At 40.7% G+C, this 26,115-nt stretch overlaps 1 protein-coding gene across 2 annotated transcripts in view; it reads right to left on the minus strand.

Moving 5' to 3' along the window:
- Positions 1–636: 636 nt before the first annotated feature.
- The window catches only part of SESN3 (sestrin 3), a 70,532-nt gene continuing 45,053 nt past the window's right edge, over positions 637–26,115 (minus strand). For both annotated transcript variants that reach the window (XM_042457803.1, XM_042457804.1), the window contains exons 2-10: positions 20,329–20,394; positions 19,604–19,801; positions 16,290–16,472; positions 15,707–15,943; positions 14,483–14,627; positions 7,885–7,997; positions 5,098–5,288; positions 3,863–4,007; positions 637–3,368 (exon numbers count right to left, since the gene is read on the minus strand). In XM_042457803.1, the coding sequence (XP_042313737.1) occupies positions 3,282–3,368; positions 3,863–4,007; positions 5,098–5,288; positions 7,885–7,997; positions 14,483–14,627; positions 15,707–15,943; positions 16,290–16,472; positions 19,604–19,801; positions 20,329–20,394 (1,365 nt within the window). In that variant the 3' untranslated portion in view covers positions 637–3,281. The remainder of the gene's footprint in view (positions 3,369–3,862; positions 4,008–5,097; positions 5,289–7,884; positions 7,998–14,482; positions 14,628–15,706; positions 15,944–16,289; positions 16,473–19,603; positions 19,802–20,328; positions 20,395–26,115) is intronic.

Here is a 26,115-nt window from a genome sequence, read left to right on the forward strand (position 1 = left end):
CCACCTTTTGCTTCTCCCTGCATCTCTTCCAGTCTAGCTGATTTTCCCCACAATGTGCAAACAAGTGTCTGGAATCTCAGCTGAGGAAAAAGAAGACGAGGAGGAGGAAGAGGTACAGAGGAAAGAGTCAAACACCACCTCCCAGTCCACTACTTTCCCTTTCCACTGCTACTGCACAGACAGTACTGGATGCAGTATAGATCTCCTCATCTTTCTATCCCACCCATACCCCATTCTGTTTCTATTTTAAGTCCAAATCAAAGCAACCATTCAATCAGGACAAAGAGGCCAATTGATCCCCATAGGCGCATTCCATTGATCCACAAAAATCAATGTGGCTTTGGACATGGACATCCCATGCTGCCAGAAGAAGGCATGCCCAACTTCTCCAACCGAGACAGTCCAAGAGACATCAAAACAGTGTAACTGATGTAACCAATTACACATCTGTAGTGCAGATATATCCTAAGCAAGTTTTCACATAGAACAGTCTACAGTTCTAAGGGCAAAAGGAAAAATCTACACAGAACAGCAAACAATTATTTCAGCAGTTTGGGGAAGGAGATTTAATGATGTTACCACAATTATTAAATGAGGGAAGAAAGAGAGAGACAGAAGATTATTATTTTTTTTAAAAAAATAAACAAATCTGTTTGTCATAGAAAGACTTTGGAAATCACTTCCACAAAACCCACCATTATGGAAGTCTCCAATATAAAAATGGTTTTTTATGTTGTTTTCTATAGCTCACTGGGATGAAAAGGTGTATTTCACTCTTTTCCAATGTCTATTAAAACAAGTTAAAGTGAAGCTTAAAGGGCTGGGGGGAGGAATAAAATAAAACCCAGCATCAGTAACAGTCCAACAGAAATTAGTCACAAATGAATCAATAAATAAGGCTAGGAATTAAATTTATTTGTACATATGCCCAACTCAAAAGACTTTGGACAAAGAGAACTCCTTCTATGGAACTGTGAGACTGTCATGGGACACAAATATGTGGCATATAAAGTCATTTGGACTTAAGTAGATTTCAATGGGACTTTGGGGATGAGTTGTGACTGATTTTTCCTGGAGTGAGCTGGTCATGTAAAAGTCCTTATTGTGTCCTAATGGGTAAATTTTTTCAGCTTCTCTTCAGGCACTTTGTTGAATTTAAGGACAACACAAAGTAAGTCTATAGGTCGAAGGCTTTCATGGCCAGCATCCATAGTTTTTTGTGGGGTTTTCGGGCTATGTGGCCATGTTCTAGCAGAGTCTATGTTCTAGCAGAGTCTAAATCTATAAGAACACTGACATTTTTGGTCTCCAAAAACAAACAAACAAACAAACAAACAACAACCCCTCCCCCCCCAAAAAAACAAAACAAAATAGTGTAGCCAAACAACACAAAATGTGATTTTTTTTGGCCGCTCACTTTTCTTTCCCAACAATGCCAGTTGTCAATGGATGTAATTCAAACATTATGGCTGCACACTCACCATTCAGTTGTATGGAGCCTACAGGGGCTTCTCCATTGGCATGAACTGCAGATACTTAGAAGGACTTGGGGAAGCATGCTGTGCATCTGTTTCAGTTAAACAATACTTTGGCATCTTTTTTGTAGCTGATTGTTCAAGGCAAGCAAGCCACAGACACAAACAAAAGTTTGGGAAGGAAAGACAGGTTTTCCTCTGTTCAGTTTGAACAGGAGATTTTAGCAGTGGGTTTTTTTTTTTTTAGGGAAAAGCCTGCTTTCCTGCTCAATATTGCACTTCCTTTTGTTCACTCATGTCAGCACAGATGAACATGATTCATAGCTTTACTACATTTAAAAAAAAGTGTTCTGACACCACGATTCAGGGAAATAATACTGGGATCAAATTTCTAAAATCTTATGCTAAACATTAAGATAATTACCCTTGATGTTTAAAAATGGGAAAGAAAAATAGAGATAGCAGTGGAGAAAAAAGGCGGCCTTAGCTTTGTGGTAAAGCACGCTCTTCGCATGAAGGAAGTCCTACATATATTCTCTAGCCTTTCTAACTCAAGTATCTCACCCAAGAGCTTGAGGGAGCCACTTGCAAGCCAGAACAGATGGTGCTGGGTTTGACAGATGAATGGATGGCAGGACTGTATGAGCAAAGCTTTTAGGAAAGGAACAGACCACTACTTTACATGTCCAAGTTCCTGGGTTCTGTCTCTGCCATCTCCAGTCAAAGCATTTCAGGAAGCAGAGCTTGGAAAGGCTTCTGCCAAAGTAAGACCTTGAGAAAACCAGAATAGGGAGCACTGGGTTAAATGAACAAATGGCCTGACTCAGCAGAAGGCAGCTCTTTATCATTTTTAAAACAATGCGCTAATGTAGGTTTGTTTTTCATTTGATCAGGCAGTACGCACTCAATTTGTACTTTCTGCATAACTGCCAGACCTATAAACTAGTTAAAGGGCAGTCTTGGATTTAAACTTTTAATATCTTAAATCGACTGGCAAATGGTTAAACAATCCAAATCACACTGATTTACCAAATGTGCTTTTAAGTAGCCTTTCAAGCATCATTGCAGGCAGCAGGAGAGTGTATCTGTAGGTAAAAGGGGAAGATGCAGTCCCCGAACTGATATGTATATTTGAAATGGATATGGTAAACACCTCTTCATTCAAGAAAGCATGTATTTGAATGCTGCATCTCAGTAGCATGCCTCAGAATACGCAGCAGTTCCTTTCACATTTAAAAAAAGGCAGACAATAATTGCATCAATTTTCACATGACCTCCAAACTACTGCTGAACTATTATATTTCTAGGAACAATCTAAGAATAAGCCAGTTGAGTTCAGTTTAAAACATAGCATATACTGCATTTAGGAAAACTGCCATATAATATCCTAGAAAGAACTAGAAGAAAGGTGGGAAAGAAATGGGGGAAAATATTTTGCTTTCATAAGAGAGAATGGGGTGGGGGATGAACAGAACCTCAAAAGAGACACTGTACAACAATGTTTTTCTTTTGGGTGGGAGAACAAATGGCAAAGAATCAACTATTACAAACCAGCTTAGGGTTTGTGACCAATATATCAACTGGAAACAACTTAAGAAGTAATGTTTCTCAGTGTTATTTTTGCTAAAATTAGTAATGTTAAGCATCAAGAAAAAAGAAAAAAAGATCATTGCACGTTAACAGCCACCAGAAATGGGGCTTCAGCTTTTGACACTTGAGAATCTAATAACCTGATGCTACGTCATAGGCAGCTTTTTTACTGCGCATCTTGTCTGGAAGCTTTATTCACACACTTGCAATTGTGCTTCAGGTCAAGTGACGCGTGATGGCACGAAGGGCATAGAGGAGTTCAGCTTGCATGCGAGCCTCCATAAGAAGAAGATTCACATGGACCTGTTGGAAAAATTGAAATATAAACATTACATACACACACACATGTTGCTGGTGGAGCTCATCAGTACATTTGTTCCTTCTTTTTATCATCCCTGAATTGAAATGATTACTCTTTAAAGGATTTGGTTCTATGTACTTATTCACTATTTTTGGGCTGCACCATCAGTTTCTCTTGCATGTGTGAATTAATGTTTGCAGAGCTGCCACTGAGACCGAACTTTTGTACTAATTTGTCATCTGAAACACAATGGTTTCCATAGGCTTTCTCCACAATTATCATCAAATGTACAAACATACACAAACCTTTCCGCAGCACCGACACATTTCTGAGATGTGCCAACTCTGTAGTGTCTTTCTTAGTGGCAACGGAGAACAGCATCATTAATACATGAGATTTTACTCTGTTTATGGAAATGGAAGCTTTCTTCCATATCAGTGACAATTTACTTGTTTACACACAAAGCCCATGCTAATGTGTTTGATGAGACACTCACCTTCTCTGAATGCTTGAACTGGCGCCAGTAAGCATCGTACATGCGCTTGGTAGTTCGCTCTGGGTAGCAGGTCACTGTCTTAATGTAAACCTTCAGGTTCCGTTCAAGTAACTGATTAACTTCTCCATAATCGTAATCATCATACCTAAGCAAAAGTAAGTCATTCTGGATCTCTCTTTTCTAGGCATATGTTGCTTTAAAAATAATTCCCTTTTATACTGAACAATCTTTCAAAATCTGTGCACTGGGAATAAGCTTGTTTTAAAATTGAATTACATCATATGATATTGTTCAATTAGAAATATGAAACAAAAATCAATCCTATATAAAAATTGGTAATTTTCATGTCATTCTTAGTATTCCAACTGATTATCTGCTAGGTGTAATAAGAGCCCCCATGTGTGTTTCCTGTGATCCAATACACACAGGGTTAGAGCAGGATAAACTGTTTGCGCATTTCTTTTGCTTTACAGAGGTCTTTTTGAATAGCTGCTGAGATCCCAGAGGATTGTTCTTGACAAGACTGACCTAAACCATTTTGCAGAGGAATGCTTTTCTCCATAATATCTAGAGTACAGAGTTAACATCAACAGATATAACCAAAAAATAAAATAAAAATCTTACCATGGGGCAAGAGAAAATAGGCACTTATTTCTCCATACTATTATGACTGCTTAATCCCTTCCTAAAGCAACAAATAAGACAAGGTCCATGCTTAGCCCCTAACTTAGCTCTAAATCTCTCAAGATGCACTTTAGCCAGTCTCCCCCATGTGAAGTAAAACACTGGAAAATGCTCTAAAATAATCAGGTTACCAGCCTTTCCCTAAGAGACGTATGGCCTTCTTGGACTACAACTCCCACCAGTCCTAGCCATCATCGTCAATGGTCAGTGATAGGAATTTTAATCCAAAAACACCTGGATAGCACCTGATTGGGATAAATAAAGCAACTCTGCCTCCTGAAACCAGAGATGCCAAACTCCTGTGAATTGGTTGTGATGGAATTCAATCTTCTGTGGAAAAGTGATGGGCCATCTGGGCACTGAATTTGTCCCTTAGCTGTGACTTCTCCCCAGTGTCTTTTTCTTTTGCTGACTTTGTGTTTAAGAGAAACTAGACATGAGGCCAAATGTGCCCTTGCATTTCATTATATCTTCAACCAATCAATTATAAAACATTTTATATTGCTTTTTGGCCTGAACATAGGCAGTAATCAGGTCCAATTGCTACATACCTGATTCCATACATACAGTGAACATAATTAAATAAAGCTCTTCTCAATGTGGTTGTGTCAACATCTTCATGGGTGGCCATAGTGTTGTAAGTGAGGTTGTAGACCATCCGGAATTTCTCATCCAAGAGATGCCCAATGTCAGAATAAAGCCTGTTTACAAGGGAGAATCCATGATTTTCCCAAGTGTAGTCCTGTTAAAGGCACAAAGACAATATAATTCATACCTGTTTTGAGCTTTACTACTGAACTGTTATTAGAGGCACAGGGTGAACATAAACAGTTCATGGCTCTGCAACCTGGATGCCATATGAAATCTTCTTTGAACTGTTTGGACAAACAGCACAGCATAAGTGCAATGAATAAATATACAATTTTAAGAAACTGCCTTTTGCATTAGAAAGTGGGCTGCACCATTTAAGACTGCAAAGTGGAGGGAAATAAACCTGAATGAGTTATAAAAAACTTTTTTTTATTTATATACCGCTTTTCTAAAAATCAAAGCGGTTAACAACATGTGCAAATACAATCTAAAACCATCAAAATACAAAACATCATATAAAACATCAGAACACCAACTACAGCAATAAAACCACATCTCGTGCCAGCTCAACAGTGCTGACAAGGGGGGGGGGAGCACATCGGAAGTCAGGGGTATGCCTGCTCAAAGAGGTGTGTTTTTAACCCCTTCTTAAATTGGTTCAGTGAGGTGGCCGAGCGGAGCTCATCGGGAAGCGAGTTCCAAAGATTGGGGGCCGAGATAGAAAAGGCCCTCCTGGTGGTAGTAACTAATCTGACCTCCGGAACTCTTAATAATTGCTTCCCGGTTGATCTGAGTGTGCGGGGCGGATTGTACGGAGAGAGGCGGTCCTCCAAGTACCCTGGGCCCAAGCCATTTAGGGCTTTATAGGTAATAACCAACACCTTGTATTGTGCCCAGAAGCGAATAGGCAGCCAGTGAAGGTCTTTAAGGACCGGTGTTATGTGGCTGGTCCTAGGTGTATTAGTGACCAGTCTTGCCGCCATATTCTGCACCAATTGCAGCTTCTGGGTATGGTACAAGGGTTGCCCCATGTAGAGCGCATTGCAGAAATCCAATCGAGAGGTTACCAGAGCATGTACTACCGTTTCAAGGTCCCCCCGGCCCAGGTAGGGTCGCAGCTGGCGTATCAGCCGAAGCTGATAACAGGTGCTCCTGACCGTCGCATCCACCTGAGATGTAAGGTGGAGCGACGAATCAAGGAGCACCCCCAGACTGCGTACTGAGTCCTTCACGGGAAGCGTGATCCCGTTCAGAACAGGTGGAACCACTGCCATCCCCGGGCCAGGGGAACCTATCACGAGTACTTCCGTTTTCTCTGGATTCAGGCTGAGTCTGTTTTCCCTCATCCAGCCCATTACCAACTCCAGAAAGGCAACGAGAGGAGAGATGCCATCCTTGGTCACTGAATCAGTCGGAGACATAGAGAAGACTATTTGGGTGTCATCAGCGTACTGATAACCCCGCGCCCTATGCCTCCGGATGATCTCTCCTAGCGGTTTCATGTAAATGTTAAACAGCATGGGGGACAGAATGGCTCCTTGAGGGACCCCAGATGTAAGGGCCCTCTTGTCGGAGCACACGTCTCCCAGCTGCACCATCTGGAACCTCCCAGAGAGATAGGATCGGAACCACTGGAGCGCAGTGCCTCCGATTCCCAGCTCCACTAGGCGCTCCAGAAGGATACCATGGTCAATGGTATCGAAAGCTGCTGAGATGTCCAAGAGCACTAACAGGGACACGCTACCCCTGTCCATGCCCAGACGGAGATCATTGACCAGGGAGACCATAGCAGTCTCAACCCCGTAACCCGCCCGAAAGCCGGTTTGAAATGGGTCTAGATAATCCGTTTCATCCAAGATCGATTGAAGCTGGATTGCAACTGCCCTCTCAATCACCTTCCCCAAAAATGGCAATAGCGATACTGGCCGATAATTGTTATGCATCAGGGGGTCAAGGGAGGGCTTTTTTAGCAAAGGTTTTACAATGGCCAATTTCAAGCTAGATGGAAACTGCCCACCCCTCAATGATGTATTAATTATACGGTGTAACATGGAAGTTACTACCGTTCCCTCCTGAGCCGCTAGCCATGAGGGACAGGGATCGAGGGAGCAAGTTGTCTTCCTAACACTTCTAAGGATCTTGTCCACATCATCGGTATCTACAGACTCACCAAAGAGTTGGTGAGCAGCCAAAGTTTAGGAGAGAGCTTAATACTTGGCATCTCCAGTGAAAGATTCTTTGTCTAGTTCTGAGAGATTCCCCACACCAGCGGCCTCTTGTCCTATCCCATATTATTCTAGAACATTCCCATTCCTGACCCAGAGCCTGGAAAGTTCTTTTTCTGTACAATGAGCAAAATAAATGCTAAATCCACCCATAACTCAGGAGCAGTAGGATAATCCTCTGGGCATCATCCCACCACTATACATTCTTATAATTATTTTTCTTTAAAGAAACTTTCTCAATTTCCCCCCCAATCCTCTGGGGAGGATTTTCAGAGGGCAATGCTTGTATAGAGGGGGATATATATATATATGTGGGGACAAAAAACATTCTTATGGTAAACTTATTTAAATGTTATGTTACTTTTAAACTGGATATTCTGATCTTCTGGAAATCATAGTGCCATGGCATTTCTACACTTGTGTAGAAAGACACTCCGATCCCAGAAATCATACTGTAGCACCAGCAAAGACTTTCATGTGTACTTTTTAATTTGCTTTTCCAACAGTAACAAATTCTAGTACCTGGGCTCGGAACGTTGGCAGATCCCCACGCCTACCAAAGTCTTTGTATCCAAAACCAGGATCTTCAACATAGCGGGAAACATCTGCTATGGAAACTATTTCATCATCAAAGGCTAAGAAAGAAAAATAGGTAATGCAGTAACTGTACTTCTCTCATTTCTCCAACAACAACAACAATAGTAATAGTAATAATACTTGCTACTGCTGTTTCTTATTTGCCTCTTTTGATAGATTGAGGCTGGGAACAACAAATTAAAATATAGCAAATAATAAACACATAACACACTTAAAAACAAACCAACACCAATTAAAACACTTAATTAGTTAAAAGAGCATAACAGCAATTTAAAAATATACATATAAAAACAATTTATTCATAATTTAAAACCCATAATGTAAAAACCATCTGGATAGGCCCTCCTGGAAGCAATTAATCTTTAATGCTGTTTTAAACCCAGACAGTGTATGCAGCAGTTAAATTTCTTATTGCATGTCATTCTACAATTTGGGGGCAGCTGAAGAAAAAGTTCTCTAAAACATTTCTTTAAAATAGTTACAAAGTACTAAACGAGAATTATGCTCTTGAGCACTTTTTAATTTGCTTCATTTGATATTTTTCACTTCCATATGTAGGAAGCTTCTTAGTCGTGCTAATAGCAAATTCTAATATTCAGTTCCAGGCAAAGATTAAGTTGATGGCTTATTATCACTGGAAGTGCTGTTTTGACCCACAACATAGACTGGAGCAATGGGCAGATGCTAATTAGAGATGTTCAAAGTAAGGTCCAAGATAAGTGTGTGAGCTACAAATTTAAATTGCTTTAGCAGATAAAGAGTGTCGTGCAGAAGAACCAGGAAGCCCAATTTATGGCTTAGCTGGAATAAAAGAACATTTGGAGCAGTTCACACACTGCCTGGTCTACAGTATGTTGGAAGAGGGTGTTGGAAGGGCCTGTGGTTCTTGTATCCAACTACAGCATGGATAGGACCTTACAGGAGAATAGGACATTCAGGGCTATCATGCTTATACATGGAAGCTCTGCTCTATGATTTGTCTATGGTAATGCAAAGAGATGGTTAGATAAACTAGACATGGACAGTTCACTATAAAAGTTCTAAGCAGAAGTGGTGTGTGCACGCACCACCTCCCACATCACCCAGCATATACATATTACATGCCATAGTCCACCCACAAGCCAACTCTTTGGTTCAATAATTTGATGCCAGTGAAACTAAGTATTTTCCCAACTAATGATAGAATCACAGAATCGTAGAATTGGAAGAGACCACAAGGGCCAACCAGTCCAACCCCCCTGCCATGCAGGAACCCCAACCTTCCCTACTGGTGCACCTGAATGGGAAATGTATCCTTACAACCTCCTTCTTTGGAGGTTTTTAAACAGAAGCTGGATGGCCACATGTTGGTGATGCTTTGAATGTCAGTTTCCTGCATAGCAGGGGGTTGGACTGGATGGTCTCTGTGATATTTTCCAATGATTCTATGCTTCTATGAATGAGAACTGTTCACTATACCGTGTGATGTGGGCCGTTCAGTTATCTTTACCTGGATTTACCTCCAGGTGACTTTGCTAGTACTGGATGGCTCAGGTCACATGTTATGATCTCCACATGAACACATCCTCAAGAAAGAACAGGGTGCAGGAAGAAGATTTTGAAGGAGTGATCAATTAACAACGGAAAAGTGCTTCCATGGCTGTTAATAACTTCTCAGCAATGTGGGATCGGCAGGGATAAGCAAAGCTAAAATCACTCTGTCCACATATATATATTGTGGGGAAGTAGATGTGCAAAGAAAGAAAAAAGAAACTAGCAGCTCTGATCTTTTAAATTATAGCCATCTGGACATGGCTGAAAAATTCAGTGAGATGTTTTCCAGCTAAACATTTCATAATTTAACAACACTAGAAAGAACTCCAGCCCAACTGTTTTATCCATCCCCTTGATTTCAGACAGAGTACATTAACTGCTCTTCCAGAAAATTTACTGCTGCAAAATTATTGGACAGTGACCCTGATGTGCTCTATTTTGGCTCAGACTCCTCAATGAAGCTGGCTGGGAAAACTGGTTTACCTATGTTTACCACTAGTGCCTTAAACAAAAAAATAGTTTTTTCAAGAATAACAAAGATGTCTTATTTATCTTTATTCTAAGTCATTATCAAAACATAATTCTGTGTGAGAAGAAACCAGCTTGTCAAATAGGTCCACAGTATGCTTTAAAAATGCAAGCTGTTGAGCCTAGACTTGCCCTTGGGTTTCTGAGTGGCTCCTGCAATCTTTTTCAAATTAATCTAATGGAAGTCAATGCCAGCTTTAAAAAACAAAACAAAAAACAATTGGCTACTAAATGTTAACATTAAGAGATGAAGAAGTTTCTGCTTGCCTTAGTTAATAGAATTGGAAGAGACCACAAGGGCCATGTAGTTCTGCCATGCAGGAACTCAAAATCAAAACACCACCAACACATGGCCATCCAGTCTCTGTATAAAGATCTCTAAAGAAGGAGACTCCACCACTCTCCAAGGGAGTGCATTCCTCTGTCAAACAGCTCTTACTGTCAGAAGTTCTTCCTAATGTTGAGGTAGAATCTTTTTTCCTGTAGCTGACATCCATTGTTTCAGGTCCTATTCTCTGGAGTAGCAGAAAATAAGCTTGCTCCCTCCTCAATATGACATCCCTTCAATACTTAAACAGGGCTATCATATCACCTCTTCTCTTCTCCAGGCTAAACATACCCAGCTCCCCATGTCTCTCCTCACAGGCCATGGTTTCCAGACCCTTCACCATTTTGGTTGCCATTCTTTGGACACGCTCCAGCTTGTCAACATCCTTTTTGAACTGTGGTGCCCAGAACTAGACACAGTATTCCAAGTGAGGCCTAACCAAAGCAGAATAGAATGGCACTATTAGTTCCCTTGATCTAGATGCTATACTGCCTAGAATCGCATTGGCCTTTTTCGCTGCCACATCATGTCCAACTTGTGGTCTATTAGGACTCCTAGATCCCTTTCACATGTACTGTTGTTAAGCCAGGTGTCCCCCATTCTATATCATTTCATCTTTTTCTGCCTAAGTGCAGTACTTTACATTTCTCCATGTTGAAGTTCAATGTGTTAGTTTTGGCCCAGCTTTCTAATCTATTAAGGTCATTTTGAATTTTGATCTCGTCCTCTGGGGTATTAGCTACTCCTCCTAATTTGGTGTCATTTGCAATTGTGATAAGTATGCCCCCAATTCTGTCACCAAGTCATTGATAAAGATCTTGAATAGCACTGGACCCAGGAGAGAACCCTGTGGGACCCCACCAGCCACTTCTTTCCAAGATGAAGAAGAGCGATTTCTGAGCATCCTTTGGGTTCAGCCAGTCAACCCATTACATATCCATGTAACAGTTGCTTTGTCTAGCCCACATTTTACTAGCATTTTTACAAGAATGTCATGGGGAACCTTGTCAAAGGCTTTACTGAAATCAAGATATGCTACATCCACAGCGTTCCCTTCATCTATAAAGCTGGTAATTTTATCAAAAAAAGATTAGTCTGGCATGATTTGTTTCTCTGAAACTTATGTTGACTTTTTGTGATTATGACATTGCCTTTTAAATGTTCACAGACTCTCTGTTTAATGAGCTGTTCTACAATCTTTCCTGGTATCGATGTCAGACTAACTGGATGATAATTGTTGGGATTCCCCCCCCCTTTTTTTTTTTTTTTTTTGAAGATGGGGACAATGCTTGCCATCTTCCAGTCTGTTGGGACTTCTCCTGTTCTCCAGTTCTCAAAGATTATTGCCAATGGCTCTGAGATTGAGGCGGGATACAAACCGCCATATAGTACGTCTTCTATACGTACTAGGGTTAGGAAGGGGCGGTGCTTCCGCACCCCCCTAACCCTAGTACGTATAGAATACGTATAACATGGCGGCGCCCCTTCCACATGGGGGCCGCCATGTTTATGTACTGGACGCATAGCGTCCAGACGTGTTGCAGCGCCTATGACGTCGCGAATGCGCCAGCGGCGCCTCACGACGTCATAAAGGCGCCGCAAAAAGAAGCTCCGAAATGGATCTTCTTTTTTGCTCCGTGCGGGAGCCGCGCGGTTTGGCTGCTGCGGCTCCCGCGCGGAGCAAATGGCGCCGGCGGGAGACCGCCGCAAAGCGGTGGTCTGTATCCCCCCTACATTTCCTGGTTCTTTTAATACCCTTGGATATAGTTCATCTGGTCCTGGAGACTGAAATTCATTTAGATTAACCAGGTATTCCTGTATTACCTCTTTACTTATTCTGTGCTGTGTTTCATCTATTGTGTCCTGTGGTCCATTTTCCTCAATTTGAATACCCTTTTCCTTTTCTGAAAAGACTGAGGCAAAGAAGGTGTTGAGTAGTTCTGCCTTTCTGTCCGGTTAGCATTTCAGTGGCCCAAATATTTCTTCTTTCTTCCTTTGTTATAGTTCTTAACTTCTCTAGCAAGCCTGAGCTCATTCTGCACTTTAACTTTTCTGACTTTGCCCCTATTTGTTTGAATACCTCTTTGGTGATTTTACCCATTTTCCATTTCTTATACATTTAAAACTTAGCTCAGTTGAAAGTTATTTAGTCATCCATCCTGGTTTCTTGAGTCATCTCCCACTTTTCCTCCTTGTTGAAACTGTTTGAAATTGTGTTTTTAGTATCTCCCTTTTGAGGAACTCCCATCCGTCTTGAACTCATTTCTCTTTTTGTATTCCTGATCATGGGATCACCCCCAGTATTTCTCTAAGTTTACTGAAATCAGCTCTCCAAAGTCTAGAATGTATGTCTGACTATGCTTGGCTTCTCCTTTCCACTGTACAGCAAACTCCAGGAGAACATGATCACTCTCACCTAAGGATCCCACCACTTGCACTCCATTTATCAGGTCATCCCTATTGGTTAGGATAAGATCTAAAATAGCTGATCCTCCAGTTGTCTGAGATTTTAACCTATGAACTCTTGCATTCCAAGAGGCATCAGAAAGCTAGCCAAATAATAATAATAATAAAATAATCTGCTAAATTTGCTTTTAGATAACTAATAATTGTTCAGCTGTTTTTCTGAACTATGTTATCCTTTGGTCATATTAAAGCCTGATATCTTTTACATTTAAAAAAATATCAAGTATCACATGTGTATCTGGACTGGCTTCAGTGAATGAGTATTTAGTATTGATGCAACCTGCCCTGAAATAGGCAGTGAACTATGTTTTACAACTTTTGGAGGCTTATCTACAGACCACCACTTTTCTTACTATTACTGGATTTAGTACTTCACATAAATACAGTAACAGCCATGATACTAGACCAGGCTGACTCACAGCATCTATAAAAGCAAAGCATTTAAAAGACATAAAAGTGTGGTGGAGTACATGATAATTGAGAGTGGATGTCAAGTTCATATCAGACGCAAAGCCAAACTGTCCAGCCAGCAAAAGCCCAGTGGCCACATCCATATTAAACATCAACTCACCTAAAATAAATGCCAAACCATGATTTTTACCCTCATACTCTTAATGCATAAAAAATTATATTCTTCTCTTACAGCTCTGCAAAGTGCTCTACCTTTCAACATTTATACAGTGAGCCCACACCATATGCAGGCTCATTATAGGCAGTTTTCAGCTTATGCAGAAGCCGCCTGCCATTAAAAGCAATGGCGCACACGCCCGCAGCGCACATGGACAGCTGTGCAGCAAGCCCAAGCCCCATTATATCCAATGGGGCTTGAGCATATGCGCTTTTTATTTACGTGCGGGAGGGACCAGAAAAGATCCCCCACATAAAGCAAGTTTTCTGGGGGCTCAGAAGCACACAGCTTTGCTAACAGGCAGGTGTGCAAGAAACAGCCTCCTCTTCATTTACCTCCAAAGAATGTCTCCCTGGCCTATTGCTTTGTTCCCAAGCCCATTACAACTCATCAGTTTAGACTGTTGGCAGAAGTGATTCATTCCTCCTCCAGAAGTCTGTTGGGTGAGGAGGAAGAGGGAGATTGAGAAAAGAACATATACCCCTACCCTGCTTCAATTTTGCCCATTGCTGGTATCCAGCCACACAGACAGACCATCCCCAACAGAATGGATCCCTCCAAAGACGGCTTCTGAATCTTGAAGCTCAAAAAAGCCCCTAGGCCTTGACTGGTGTGTTCTGAGTTTTAATGATAGAAAACCACTGTGGCACAGCCTTCCAGAGTATAAAATGATTCAGGAAGCAAGTGGTTACATGTCGGCTGCTCCAAAACCCTCTATCTGTTTATTTTAAAAGGCAGCACATCAGAGCGAAAACTAGAGCCTGAAATGCTCATTTTCTTTAGTAAGGGACAGAGTTGTTGCTGTTTGATGGGGAGAGTTTGAATTAAAAAAAGGCAACCTCTCATCTACTATTTGACATTATGTAATCCTTTTCCTGAAACACTTGAGATAGTTTATGCTTCTGTATTGGCTCTCAGCAACCATCAGCAAGTGAAACTGTTGTCTGACTTGTCCGTCTCCTTTTCAGGTTTTGTTCTTTATCAACACACCTCGAAACTGAAACAAAAGGAGCTGAATTGAAGCAGCCAGCCGGTAATACCTTCAGTGACAACTAGGAGGCTCTCTGTCTTCTCCTTCTCAAAGCGAGTATCCATTTCCTCTTGGGAGGCTTCCTCCTCCTCTTCCTCCTGCAGCCTCTTCATTCTGTCCATCAGAGCCTCCAGCTCACTTAAAGAATCTGAGATCTATAACAAATCAAAAGTTGGGAGTGGCGCTAAATATTGGAAGTCCAAAAGCTTCTAAAGACAGTATTATTCAAAACATTATGTAGTTGCTTACCCCTTTCAAAACCAAATAGATCATTTTATCCCACCACTTCTCAGGTCAAGCTTCACACTCAACTTTGGCAGGGGGAATAATTGGGTCTTTGTATTATATTTTTAAAGTTATGCCAAGCAAGTTCTTTTGCCTTTTTAAATTATGCACACACAAAAAGCTCCTCATTCTTTACAATCCTTTCTCTTATGTTAGAATCCCAAGAAAAAGTACAGTATAACCCATAGGACTGCTCCCAGTCTCTCCTGTTAAAAACTATTGATTTTAATGGAGCAAATATTGTATTAAAAACATTATTATTTTAAAACACCACAGAAGACAATACATATCATTCTAAACTAAACATCAGACATTACAAACATTACAGTGTAACATTAGACCTTTACACAAATAAAATGAATTCTTTTCCCCTACCTTTGAATTTATTTTCACAACTTTCTCCTCTGACTTTCTTATTTTTGTTGTTTTCTTTTAATATTAAAATTATATAATAGAGCAACTATTCTAATAACTCTGCTTACCACTTTAGGCCTCATTTTAATTTCCAGTTTATGCTTAAAATCTGTATTCAAGTAACAACCATGGGGGTCTTGCTATGGGAGGTGGCATTAACTTGTCCTGGGAGCAGTGTCCCCTACCATCCTCTATTGAAACCTACAGCCAGCAAATTCCACCTCAGTCTCTTTCAGCTAGCGTCTTTTTCTGTTTGCTTCCATTTGTACTCCAGGCCTGCTTCTCCTTCCTAGTACAGACTCTGTTCTGCAAATGACTTCTTTCTGGATTAACTTCCTTTTGGATCTTTCCCAGCACTCCACCCAGTTCTGATCCCAACCCTGCTGGGATTCACACTTCACTTCTTGGTTTTCCAGCACTGACCCACTCAGGAGAAAGCTGAACTCTGAACGTGAAGCATGATTTCTCTTGCCATCCACCCCCAAACAAAAAACTGAGATGAGCAAAATGGGAATAAATATCTGGAAAAACTAACCTCAAAGTTGTTACTTGTGAGGGACGCATTTTCAATGTTGTTGTCATTGGCAAGATCACAGACACAGAAGTTGTTAACTGATATGAGCCTGTAGCCATTTGAGGTATCAAGATCTCTCTCTGGATTGATGCCACTACCAAAGACAAAACTTGCCAAGGCATGGTAGTGTGCCAAGAGGACCACAGCATGCACCAATTCAGGAAGAGACCAATTATTTTCCCCTGTCTTGACAAGTTGCTGAAACAAAAAGAAGAAAAGAATAAAACCACAAATATGTTAAGATACAGACACAGGAAAGAGAAAAAATATTCCAGAACGAAGGCCAGAGTTACACAGTCTTTCCAAAATCTTCATTTTAATAGAGGTATATTGGGAGGACCAGGATAAAAAGAAAAAAAGAAAGAAAGAAAGCCATAAGTCCCCCTGAACTACCAGAGAGCCAGATAAAAGGGGGAGGGGTACAAGACTCTTGCCATTCATTAAGACTGTGATCAGACTTATTCTCTGTGTAATAAAGGCAATAACTTAGGAACATGGGAACTGCTTGAACATTTCATGCACCTGGGCAGATTCTATAGAATACCTGAATGTGCTCTTTTGAAACTAGCCAGGGTCGGTGTGCAAGAAGCTTATTGATTTCATTTAGATTTTTCAGCCTTTGTGGAACATATTCCAAGCCATTCAGCCATTCTGGTATCCCTCCAGTCTTCAGGAACTCATCCACATGCATGTTTATTAGATAAGAGCATTGATGCCTGGCAGCCGCCTAGAATTGAAAACACAGATACAGATAAGCTGCACTTGGTTAATTTAAAGCTGCTTGATTTCTAGGTAAGAGGAGCAAGAGGATTGGAGTGCAACTATAAGCACAACAGAGAAAAATATACTTTCAGCAAGGTGGAGAACTAAAAATAAAAAATGCATATACATAAAGCCTACTAGAGATTTCAATTGATTTATTCTGACATAAAAGGAAATGAAAGGGCAATGTTTTAACAGGTGTGTGCAATTTATACTACAGTCAAGATACAAATGATTAATGTATATTCTGAATATCTGCAACTGTATTGCACAAGCAGTGAGCATCAACACAGAGAATGAGTAGCTGTGTTGTAAGCTCAGCAGTTCCTAGTTCATTTCTTTTCTCTCCCATTAATTTACTGTGGCATTAGTCAAGTCAGTATCATTCAGCCTCACACAGTCTATCTGCAAGACAGCAACAATACTGATTTATTTGAGAGAGCTATTTATCACATTGTGAGACTCAGACCTTACGAGCACTGCAAAAATAATGCAGTTTAACACTGCTTTAACTGTCATGGTTCAATGCTATGGAATCTTGGAATCTGTAGTTTGTTGTGGCCCCAGAGTTCTCTGACAGAGAAGGCTAAATATCCCACAAAAGTACAAATCCCACAATCCCACAGCACTGACACATGACAATTAAAGTGGTGTCAAACTGCATTATTTCCGCAGTGCAAGTGAGGTCTTAGTGATATATTAGTACAGAGGACACAGAAGAGTCTTATCAGATCAAAGGTTTATTAAGTCCAGCATTCTACACCATAGTGGCCAACTAGATACTTCGGAAAAGGTCAAGAAAGAAAGTGCAAGAGAAGGCTTATTACTGAATATAAAGAAAACAAAAATAATAACCATGGAGGATCTACATAAATTTAACCTAGATAATGAAGAAATCAAGATAGTTAAAGGCTTCCTGTACCTTGCATCAAACATTGAACAGTACCAAGACAGCAGTCAAGAAGAAACAAGACTAGGAATGGGAGGGGCAGCCATGAAAGAACTAGACAGGATCCTGACAGCAAATCCTGAACTAGACAGCAAAGGCATACAACTGAGCACTTAAGTTAGAATTGTACAAGCCATTATATTCCTCATCATTATGTACATATGTATAATGTAAGAACTGGAAAGTGAAGAAAGCCAACAGAAAGAAAATAAACTCATGTAGTGCTGGGAAAAAGTGCTGCAGATACCATGGACAACAAAAAAAGTCAAACAAATGGGTTCTAGAACAGATCATTCCTGAACTCTCCCCAGAAACCAAAATGATGAAACTGAGGCCTTCATACTTTGGTCACATCATGAGAAGGCGTGACTCACTGGAAAAGACAATAATGCTAGGAAAGGTAGAGGGCAGCAGAAAGAGAGGACTACCACAAAGCAGACGGCTAGACTCAATCAGAAAGGTCACAAGCATGAATTTGCAGGGCCTAAGAAGAGACATGGAAGAAAGGGAGGCTTGGAGATGTCTAAGCCACAGAGTCACCATGAGACATGGCCAACTCGAGGGCAGTTAATAACAAACAAAGGATAGGCAGACAACAGACCTCTATTCTTTATGTTCCACAGCAAGTGGCACTGAGGAACACACCTCCTCTGTTGTATTGGTGGTGTGTCTTCACGCTGTCTCCAACTTATGGCAACCCTAACAGGAACCTATCACAGGCTTTTCTGTGGTTGTGAGTTTGTGACTCACGCAAGGTGACTCAATGGGTTTCAATGGCCAAGTGAGGAATTGAACCCTGATCTCTAAAGTCATAGTCCAACACTCAGACTATATTCCCCATGGGATTTATAATCTTGTCCTTCATGAACTCACTGATTTCACTTTTTGAAGCCTTGCATTGTTCTGACTATCTCTACATCTGTGGTAGCAAACACAAATTTAACAAAGTGCTGAGTAAAAATCTATTTTAGTTTATCTTAAATCTTGCACCAATTACCTTCAGTTAATGATTTTATGTTCTAGTATTATGAAGAAAAGTTCCTTAAATTTTCTGCATCTACAGGCACATTTGGCTTTTTCAGAGTATTATAAGTACCATTACAAAATGGCTGCCATGGGAGGTTACCCATTCACAAAATGGATTCCACGGTGGCAGGCTAGTCACAAAACACACATCAGAGAACACAGATCGGTGAGACTGAGATGTGTAACTTGTCCCAGAACTTGGTAAGGCAGAGGTGAGCTTTGGGACTTGAAATACATAACACTTATATGGCTCCTTTGCTGTTCCAACAGACTACTCTTTTTGCAGAATAAAACCAGTTTTCTCTCTGTCTCAGAACTTGAAAAGTCCTATATAAATAACACATATCATACCAATGATGTCAAGTGGTAGGGCCACACTAAGTCTCTAGGGATCATCAAAAAACAGCCTTCCCCCTCTCCTGAACTGGATAATCATACTTCCAAAAGTTGCAGAGTCTGGTATCCTGAAAATGATAGCTCTCACCTAATTTCTTTTAAATTGAAACCTTAGGCAACTATTGTGTGGTGATACTAGTGATAGGCTTAGCCAGAAAAAACTGCTTCAGATCCTCTCTATGCCATGAAACTTTCAGCCTGGCTTTGGGCATATCAGCCATATAGGTTTCCTGAAACTCAGAAGTTGCAAAGCTTTAAATAAAAAGAAAAGAAAAAGAAATACTCTGAGAAAAGCAGAACAATGTAGAGGATTTATAATTATTCTAAACTGCTACAATTTATTCAGTGTGCAATGTATTTGGATTCAGTATTTCTTGGACTAAAGGAACCCTGTATAGTATTTTTAGTATTCAGGACATGCAGTTCCTGTGCATTATTAGAGTGAAGACATTTATAATTGTATTATATCAGTCATTTTATGTCTAAATTGATACTCCAGACTTTTCTCAATAGCCAGATTATATTCTCCCTCAAGTCCAGTTGCTGCGACTTCACATTCTTAACTAAAGACACTCCTTCCAAGAATCAGTTGTATGATGACACCTCTTGATGTTCAAAAGGGATGCTAATGAAGCTTGTTTTAATTTACAAGAGCACTGGAAAGACTGAAAGTATAACTGTGACAGGGAATGATGAAATGTTGAGGTAGAGTTTCTAGTACTTACCATGATTGCTATGTAGTGCCGGTAGGGCAAAGGAAGAGGCCCATCCATACGCAACATATAAAACTGACTACGGAGGAAGGACTCCAAATACTGTGTGTGTAAGCTCATGACCTGGGTAATGTTATCTAGGCGACCAGATGTAGAATATTCTTCCACAAGCAGGTGCATACGTTCATTCAAACTGTTGGCCTGCATAACCTTGAAGGAACAAAAGCAAGCAAACTAAGGAGGATATTTTATTAGTCATTATTCATTATATTAATCATCGTTCCATGAAATATTCAAGAAGTTTAGAGTTTTGAACAATATAACCAAAAACATCACTATCGCCAAAAATTATATTTAAAAACAAAAACAGAACATCATCAATAAAACATCAAGGTTCAAGACACCTGATCCCATTTGTTCAAATCCCTGAAATAACATATTGGTTTATATGAACTGTCTGAAACTAATCACTGAAGTGGCCTGGCAGGCTTCCTAGAAAGCTAATTGCACTGACCACCACTATCACAGATTAAGCCAACCAGTTCCATGATATAGACAACAGATCTTAATAACTTGATTCTCAAACCTATGATCAAATTCATTAACTTCCTATATGTGTATGAGAGAGAGAGAATGAGAAAGAAAACAGACAGAGAGAATAATTCAAAATAAATCTGACACTATTTACATTATATATTGCTATTGCTTATGAAAGGTTTTTTTTTTAAAAAACTTACTTCCTTTTCTGGGATAAAGGCACTTGGTCCTCTTGTTAAAGGCAGAGATACTCTGATTTTCTTTTCCTATGGGGAAAAAGTTATAAATACAAGAATTAGCACAATTTTCCTAGTGTCATCCTGGATAGTCAAGATCTGAGGAAGTACTGATTTAAGTCAAGACTGAGACTACTTCTTTAAAATAAACCATTAATCACATCATTTATGCAAGGAGTGGAATACCTGTGGTTTATATAGCATGCTTTCCCAAACCAATCTTCTTTGGTTTGAATAAAAAAGATATACAGTTGGCCCTCCTTATCCACTGATTTTTTATCCATGGATTCAAGCATCCATGGCTTGAAAATATTGTAAAAACGTATAAATTCCCAAAAGCAAACTTTGATTTTGCCATTTCATATAAGGGGCAGCACTTTGCTATGCTATTATATTTAATGGGACTTCAGCATCCACTGATTTTGTTATCCATGGGGCATCCTGGAACCAAACCCCAGTGGATAACAAGGTCCCACTGTATTAAATATTTTTCCTACTCTGAAATCTATAAAGAATACCCATAGGATACTGAATTTGGTAATTCCATTCCCAAATTGCGGAGACAACATATTAGACAGAATGGATTGTGTTAGAACTGGACAGAGCTTGGAGACACTATAGCTAGGCTGTGAATCAGCAGGATGAATACTGGTTGAACTCTCCAAAAAGTTGTCCATCTGCTATTTAAAATATATTCTACAGCTAGAATTGCCACTTCAGAATCATCCCAGGCCCTGAGGTTTCCAGGCCAAAACCTGAAACCTAGGTACAGCCCTGGTGATGTCATTATTAGGTACTGTGCATTCAGTATCAGCCAGGGTTGCTTTCACACACACACTTTTATTATCCAATTTGGAAATTATGAGTTAGCTAAAAGAACTGGTTCTGGACCAATGTGAAATGAGATTATTCCTTTTCATTTATGAGATTATCGCACACATTGTATCTTGTCTTTCTACCGATGGGATACATGCATGTTTAAGTGTCAAGATGGGTCTTATTGCATTCATTGATGCAACCTGCAACCTGGGCAGCCATGGGTGAATACGATAAGACCCGTCTTTGATGCTTAAAAGTGCATATATCCTTTTGGAAGAAAGACGGGATATAGCGTGTGTGATAATCTCCTTACTTAAGAGAGAAAGGCTAAGGAATATTTAATCTAGACTACTTGCTTCCAGCCTGAATGTGGATTCAGAGAAGAGGGTGAGCCCTGGCACCATGTAAGGAAAGAATGAAGTTAACGAAGTAAACACAAAAGACCTCCAGGAGAGTCTTTGCAAAGTACAGCAACCAATAAATTAATTCTTCAAACTGTACCAAGTTGCTGCTCTGCTAGCCAAGCTGGAGGCACAACTAGGGTTGCCATAACCCGGCGGCCCCCGTGCCAATCACGGTTTCGGGGGGCCCTCCCGGTCCTACATTTGAAAATGTTGCCCTACATTTGTCCTACATTTGTCCCGGTTTGGAGGTCCTCACTTATGGCAACCCTAGGCACAACCCTTTCTTTCCTTTTGCATGGAGCCTCCCCAAAGCAAAGAATTTGCACATTCATCTTCCACTTGGAGATGGCCCACAAAAACTGGAGACTTGTGGCTAGGCCCTGACATCTAGCAACTCTACCTACAGTACTATTATCACAACCATGATTCCACTAAAAAGAACATACTTTCCCAAGTTCTGTATTTACCTTAGCTCTCAGGCAATTTACATAGTAAGGCTCCCAAGCAATTTTAATACACAGTACAGGTATGACAAATGTGCAAGATTAGTCTAATGAGTTAAGACTATTTGTGCTAAAGCTCCTATGGAATTCCCTGAAACCCCTCAGAGAGACGAAAAATAGTTTTTTTAAAATATAAACTACACAAACCACCACAAAAATGTTGTAGTTAGGGTCCCATTGGCTACCACTACTCCCTACAACCCCAACGCTGAAATTCAGCTGTATTTTCACTGTCTACAACAGTAGTTGCTGAGAGCTAGAGACACCTGCAGGAGATGGGAAGAGATGGCAAAGTTGTCTACCCTGGCCTTAAAGCTAGAAGTAAATTCTACATAGTTTATTTATGTTTATTTATTTACCTACTTTATTTATATACCACCTTTCTCCATATAAATAATACCCTTGTTGCTACTTCATATGGGCAAACTAGCTTGAAGAAGGGATCATTTACAACACAGAAGTGAGTGGAAAGGGTAATCACTCATTTCTTGCCTACCACATTCCCCCTATGCTTTCTCTTCCCCCAGTTCTTGGATTCTGAGTATGCCTCTTTCTGATGAATTCTCATTAAAACCAAAAACATTCACTTTTCCAATTCTACTCTCAGGTACCTGGCCTTTTGCTAATAGACAACTGCCAAATTTTTGTTCCTTCCTCTCCCCATTTAAATTCCTCAAAATTTAAATTAAGTCTTTGAGAACAAAGTCCCAAGTCCAACCCTTGGCATTTTCCACTTAAAATATATATTTTAAAATGATATTAAGCAGAGACATCTTTGGAAGGATAGGAAGAAAGCAACACTGAGCAGCAACAATGCTGCAAAACGAAATAGACCAAACCGGGCTAGACCAACCAGGAGTCTGATCTGGTAGAAGGCAGTTTCTTGTACTGATGTATCTACCAATATATGATGAAATGGACAGAGTCTATGAAAGCCTATAACAGAAATGCCCTCCTCCCCCAAGTTAATCTTGAAAGTGCTACCAATTCCCTTATGTCATTTTATAGTTTCCAGTCATTGGTGGCATAAGAGAAATAGAACTAAAATTTCAAAAACTTTTCTTTCTGAAAGTAATCCCCTCTCAAGCAACCATTTCCAAACCTGCTGCAAGACTGGTTAAGAGCATGCAAGCCATTGCTGTTTCCTCACAGGTGGGCAGAAAATACATTTGAAACAGAAGCAATTTGGTTAAGAACGCTATAGTGGATGAACAAAATTTTAGTTTTGGAAGGTTATCTGAAAAATAAGTTGTAGCAAATTCCAAAAAGAAAAAGAAAGAAGAAAGGAAGTAAAGCACTGCCAAGTCAAAATGACGTGTCTGTCAAGCTTGTTGAATGGAAAAAGCAGAAACATAAAGAACTAATGCAAATTGTTTCCAACTGGCGAAGATTTGGGGCAAGAAAAATATTGAAAACTTACAAAAAAGTAAAGCCAAATGTTTTGCTCCACGGGAAAATGGCCAGTTATAGGCCTTTTATTTTAGCTTTTGCATGGGTGCCATGAAATCTCTGTGCCTGCTTCTTTTTGATTAAGGAGCTTATCGCCTGCACATTTAACCCGACTGCACCCTAATGGGATGCCACTGGGACGCATGATGCAGGCAGGAATTATTGCACATAATTTGCCGCTGTTTCTGCCAGCTGAGTACAGCCTTGCTGCATCCCGACTCCCAGGTGTGCTTCAGAAGCCGCTTTTCAAAGTCGGGAGATTTCTAACTAGGAAAAGTGGCCACCGAAGCACACCTGGGAGCTGTGGTGCAGCCGGGCTGTACTCAGCCAGTGGAATTGGTGGCAAATTACATGCAATAATTCCTGCCTGCATCCCGCATCCCAGCGGCATCCTGTTAGGGTGCATTCAGATTAAATGTACATGCAATAAGCTCCTAAATAAGAAACAAATTTGAGTTTTCAAAAGAAAGTGACCTACAGATTATATTCTTAGGAATTCTCATATGATAGACTGCTACTCATGTCGGTGAGTAGTGACATCTAGCATACTGTGTAACATTCTTCAATAGGGCTTCCAAGGGTTGGAAAAACCTACATGTGGAAGTACTGTGAGACTGATGTCAAGCCATCTCCCATCTTAGGTTGACCAGGTTCTGAGCAGGACCCAGTTTTCTTATAAGTGGGCCTTGGAGGCACATTCAGAGACAAAACCCTAGAAAGCTAGGCATGTATGAATTCAAGGAAAGAGGAGACTTCAGTGAATTATATGTTAAAATGCATTTCTGTCACCGAAGGATGTTTGTTTATTTATGGTGCAACATTCACTCAAGCCACTCTGGGTCCCACAGTGGGAGAAAATATGATATACCATATATGCTCGACTATAAGTTGACCTCATGATTAAGTCAAGGGCAGGTTTTGTAGGCAAAATTATGGATTTTGTTATGACCCTTGGATAAGTCAAGGATCTAAACGATGAAGCAAAGGAAAACAGTGCCAAAGAACCTACAAAATTATGGCAGGATAAGTCGACCTAGGTTTTTGGGGTTAATTTTCTGGCTAACATTTCTAGACTTATACATGAGTATATCTCTCTGTCTCTGGCTTTTCTTTGTGAACGAAGATTCAGGAAGGACTCAACCTGTGCTTTCTACAAGCACGTTGATGACTAAAAAGGCCAATCTGAGATAAACAAGTTTGGTTGCAGAAAGCACAGCAGAAAGTCTTCTTAGGTGATGTTTCTGGGTTGTGGTTCTTTCTGCGTTGTCGTTTCTCTTCGAGACTCGTTCGGCGTGAGCTTTCAAAAAAGGCTGCAGCATTGTGGATACTGCGCCTCCATGCCTCCCAAAGCGAGGCCAGGGTGGACCATTGTTGGTGATCAATTTGGCCGAGCCTGAGATGCTGTTTCAGGGAGTCCTTGTATCTCTTCTTTGGAGTGCCCCTCTTACGCTGACCCGTGGCGAGTTTACTGCAGAATACTATTTTTGGGAGGCGATGGTCCTTCATCCTAGAAATGTGTCTTGCCCAGCGCAGCTGCGTCCTCAATGCTAGTGATCCCTGCTTGCTCAAGGACAGCAACATTTGTCACAGAGTCAGTCCAGTGTATATTTAGAATTGTGCGTAAACAGCGCTGATGAAAGCGTTCGAGGAGTGGTAGGTGTTGGCGATAGGTGACCCATGTTTCAGACCCATAAAGGAGAATAGACAGTACAATGGCTCTATACACACTGATTTTTGTACTTCGCCTCAGGTGTTTGTTACTCCAGACTCTTTTGTGAAGCCTGCCGAATGCACTATATGCCTTTGCTAGTCTGTGATCGATCTCTTTATCAATCTTGGCATCTGAGGAGATGATGCTTCCCAGGTAGGTGAACTGCTGACTGGACTTAAGCACAGATTTGCCAACAGTGATGTGGGGATGGTAGTGTTCTTCTTGTGGTGCAGCTGGTGGAGAACTTCTGTTTTCTTCAGACTGACTTCCAGCCCAAAGAGCTCTGCAGCTGTAGCAAAACAAGATGTTAGGTGCTGCAGAGCTGCTTCCGTATGGCCACGAGAGCAGCACTGTCCGCGAAAAGCAGCTCATGGACTAGATAGTTTAAAGCAGTGCTTCTCAATTATTTTCTGTCATGCCCCCCTAGGAAGAAGAAAACATTTCGCGCCCCCTGCGCGACTGTAAATAGTATCATTTGTCTATAAAATTGTTATAAGTACACCTCTGCATAACAGAGCCTCGCGCCCCCCTTTATGGAGCCTCGCCCCCCCCCCGGGGGGCCCGCCCCACTATTTGAGAAAGGCTGGTTTAAAGTCTTAGTGCGAGCCCTCAGATGTCTTAAGTTAAACAAGCTACCATCAGTACGGTAGCATATATAAATGCCGTCTTCTTCTTCGAGATCTGCCATAGCCCTTTGGAGCATCATGCTGAAGAAGATTGTAAATAGAGTTGGAGCAAGAACACAACCTTGTTTCACACCATTAGTTATTAGAAAGAGCTCCGAGAGAGCGTCGCCATATCTGACTTGACCTTGCTGGCCTTCATGTAGCAGGATAATCATTTTGAGGAATTTGGGGGGGGCATC

Source organism: Sceloporus undulatus, chromosome 3 (genome assembly GCF_019175285.1).
Source record: "Sceloporus undulatus isolate JIND9_A2432 ecotype Alabama chromosome 3, SceUnd_v1.1, whole genome shotgun sequence".
In the NCBI taxonomy this organism is placed as follows: domain Eukaryota; kingdom Metazoa; phylum Chordata; class Lepidosauria; order Squamata; family Phrynosomatidae; genus Sceloporus; species Sceloporus undulatus.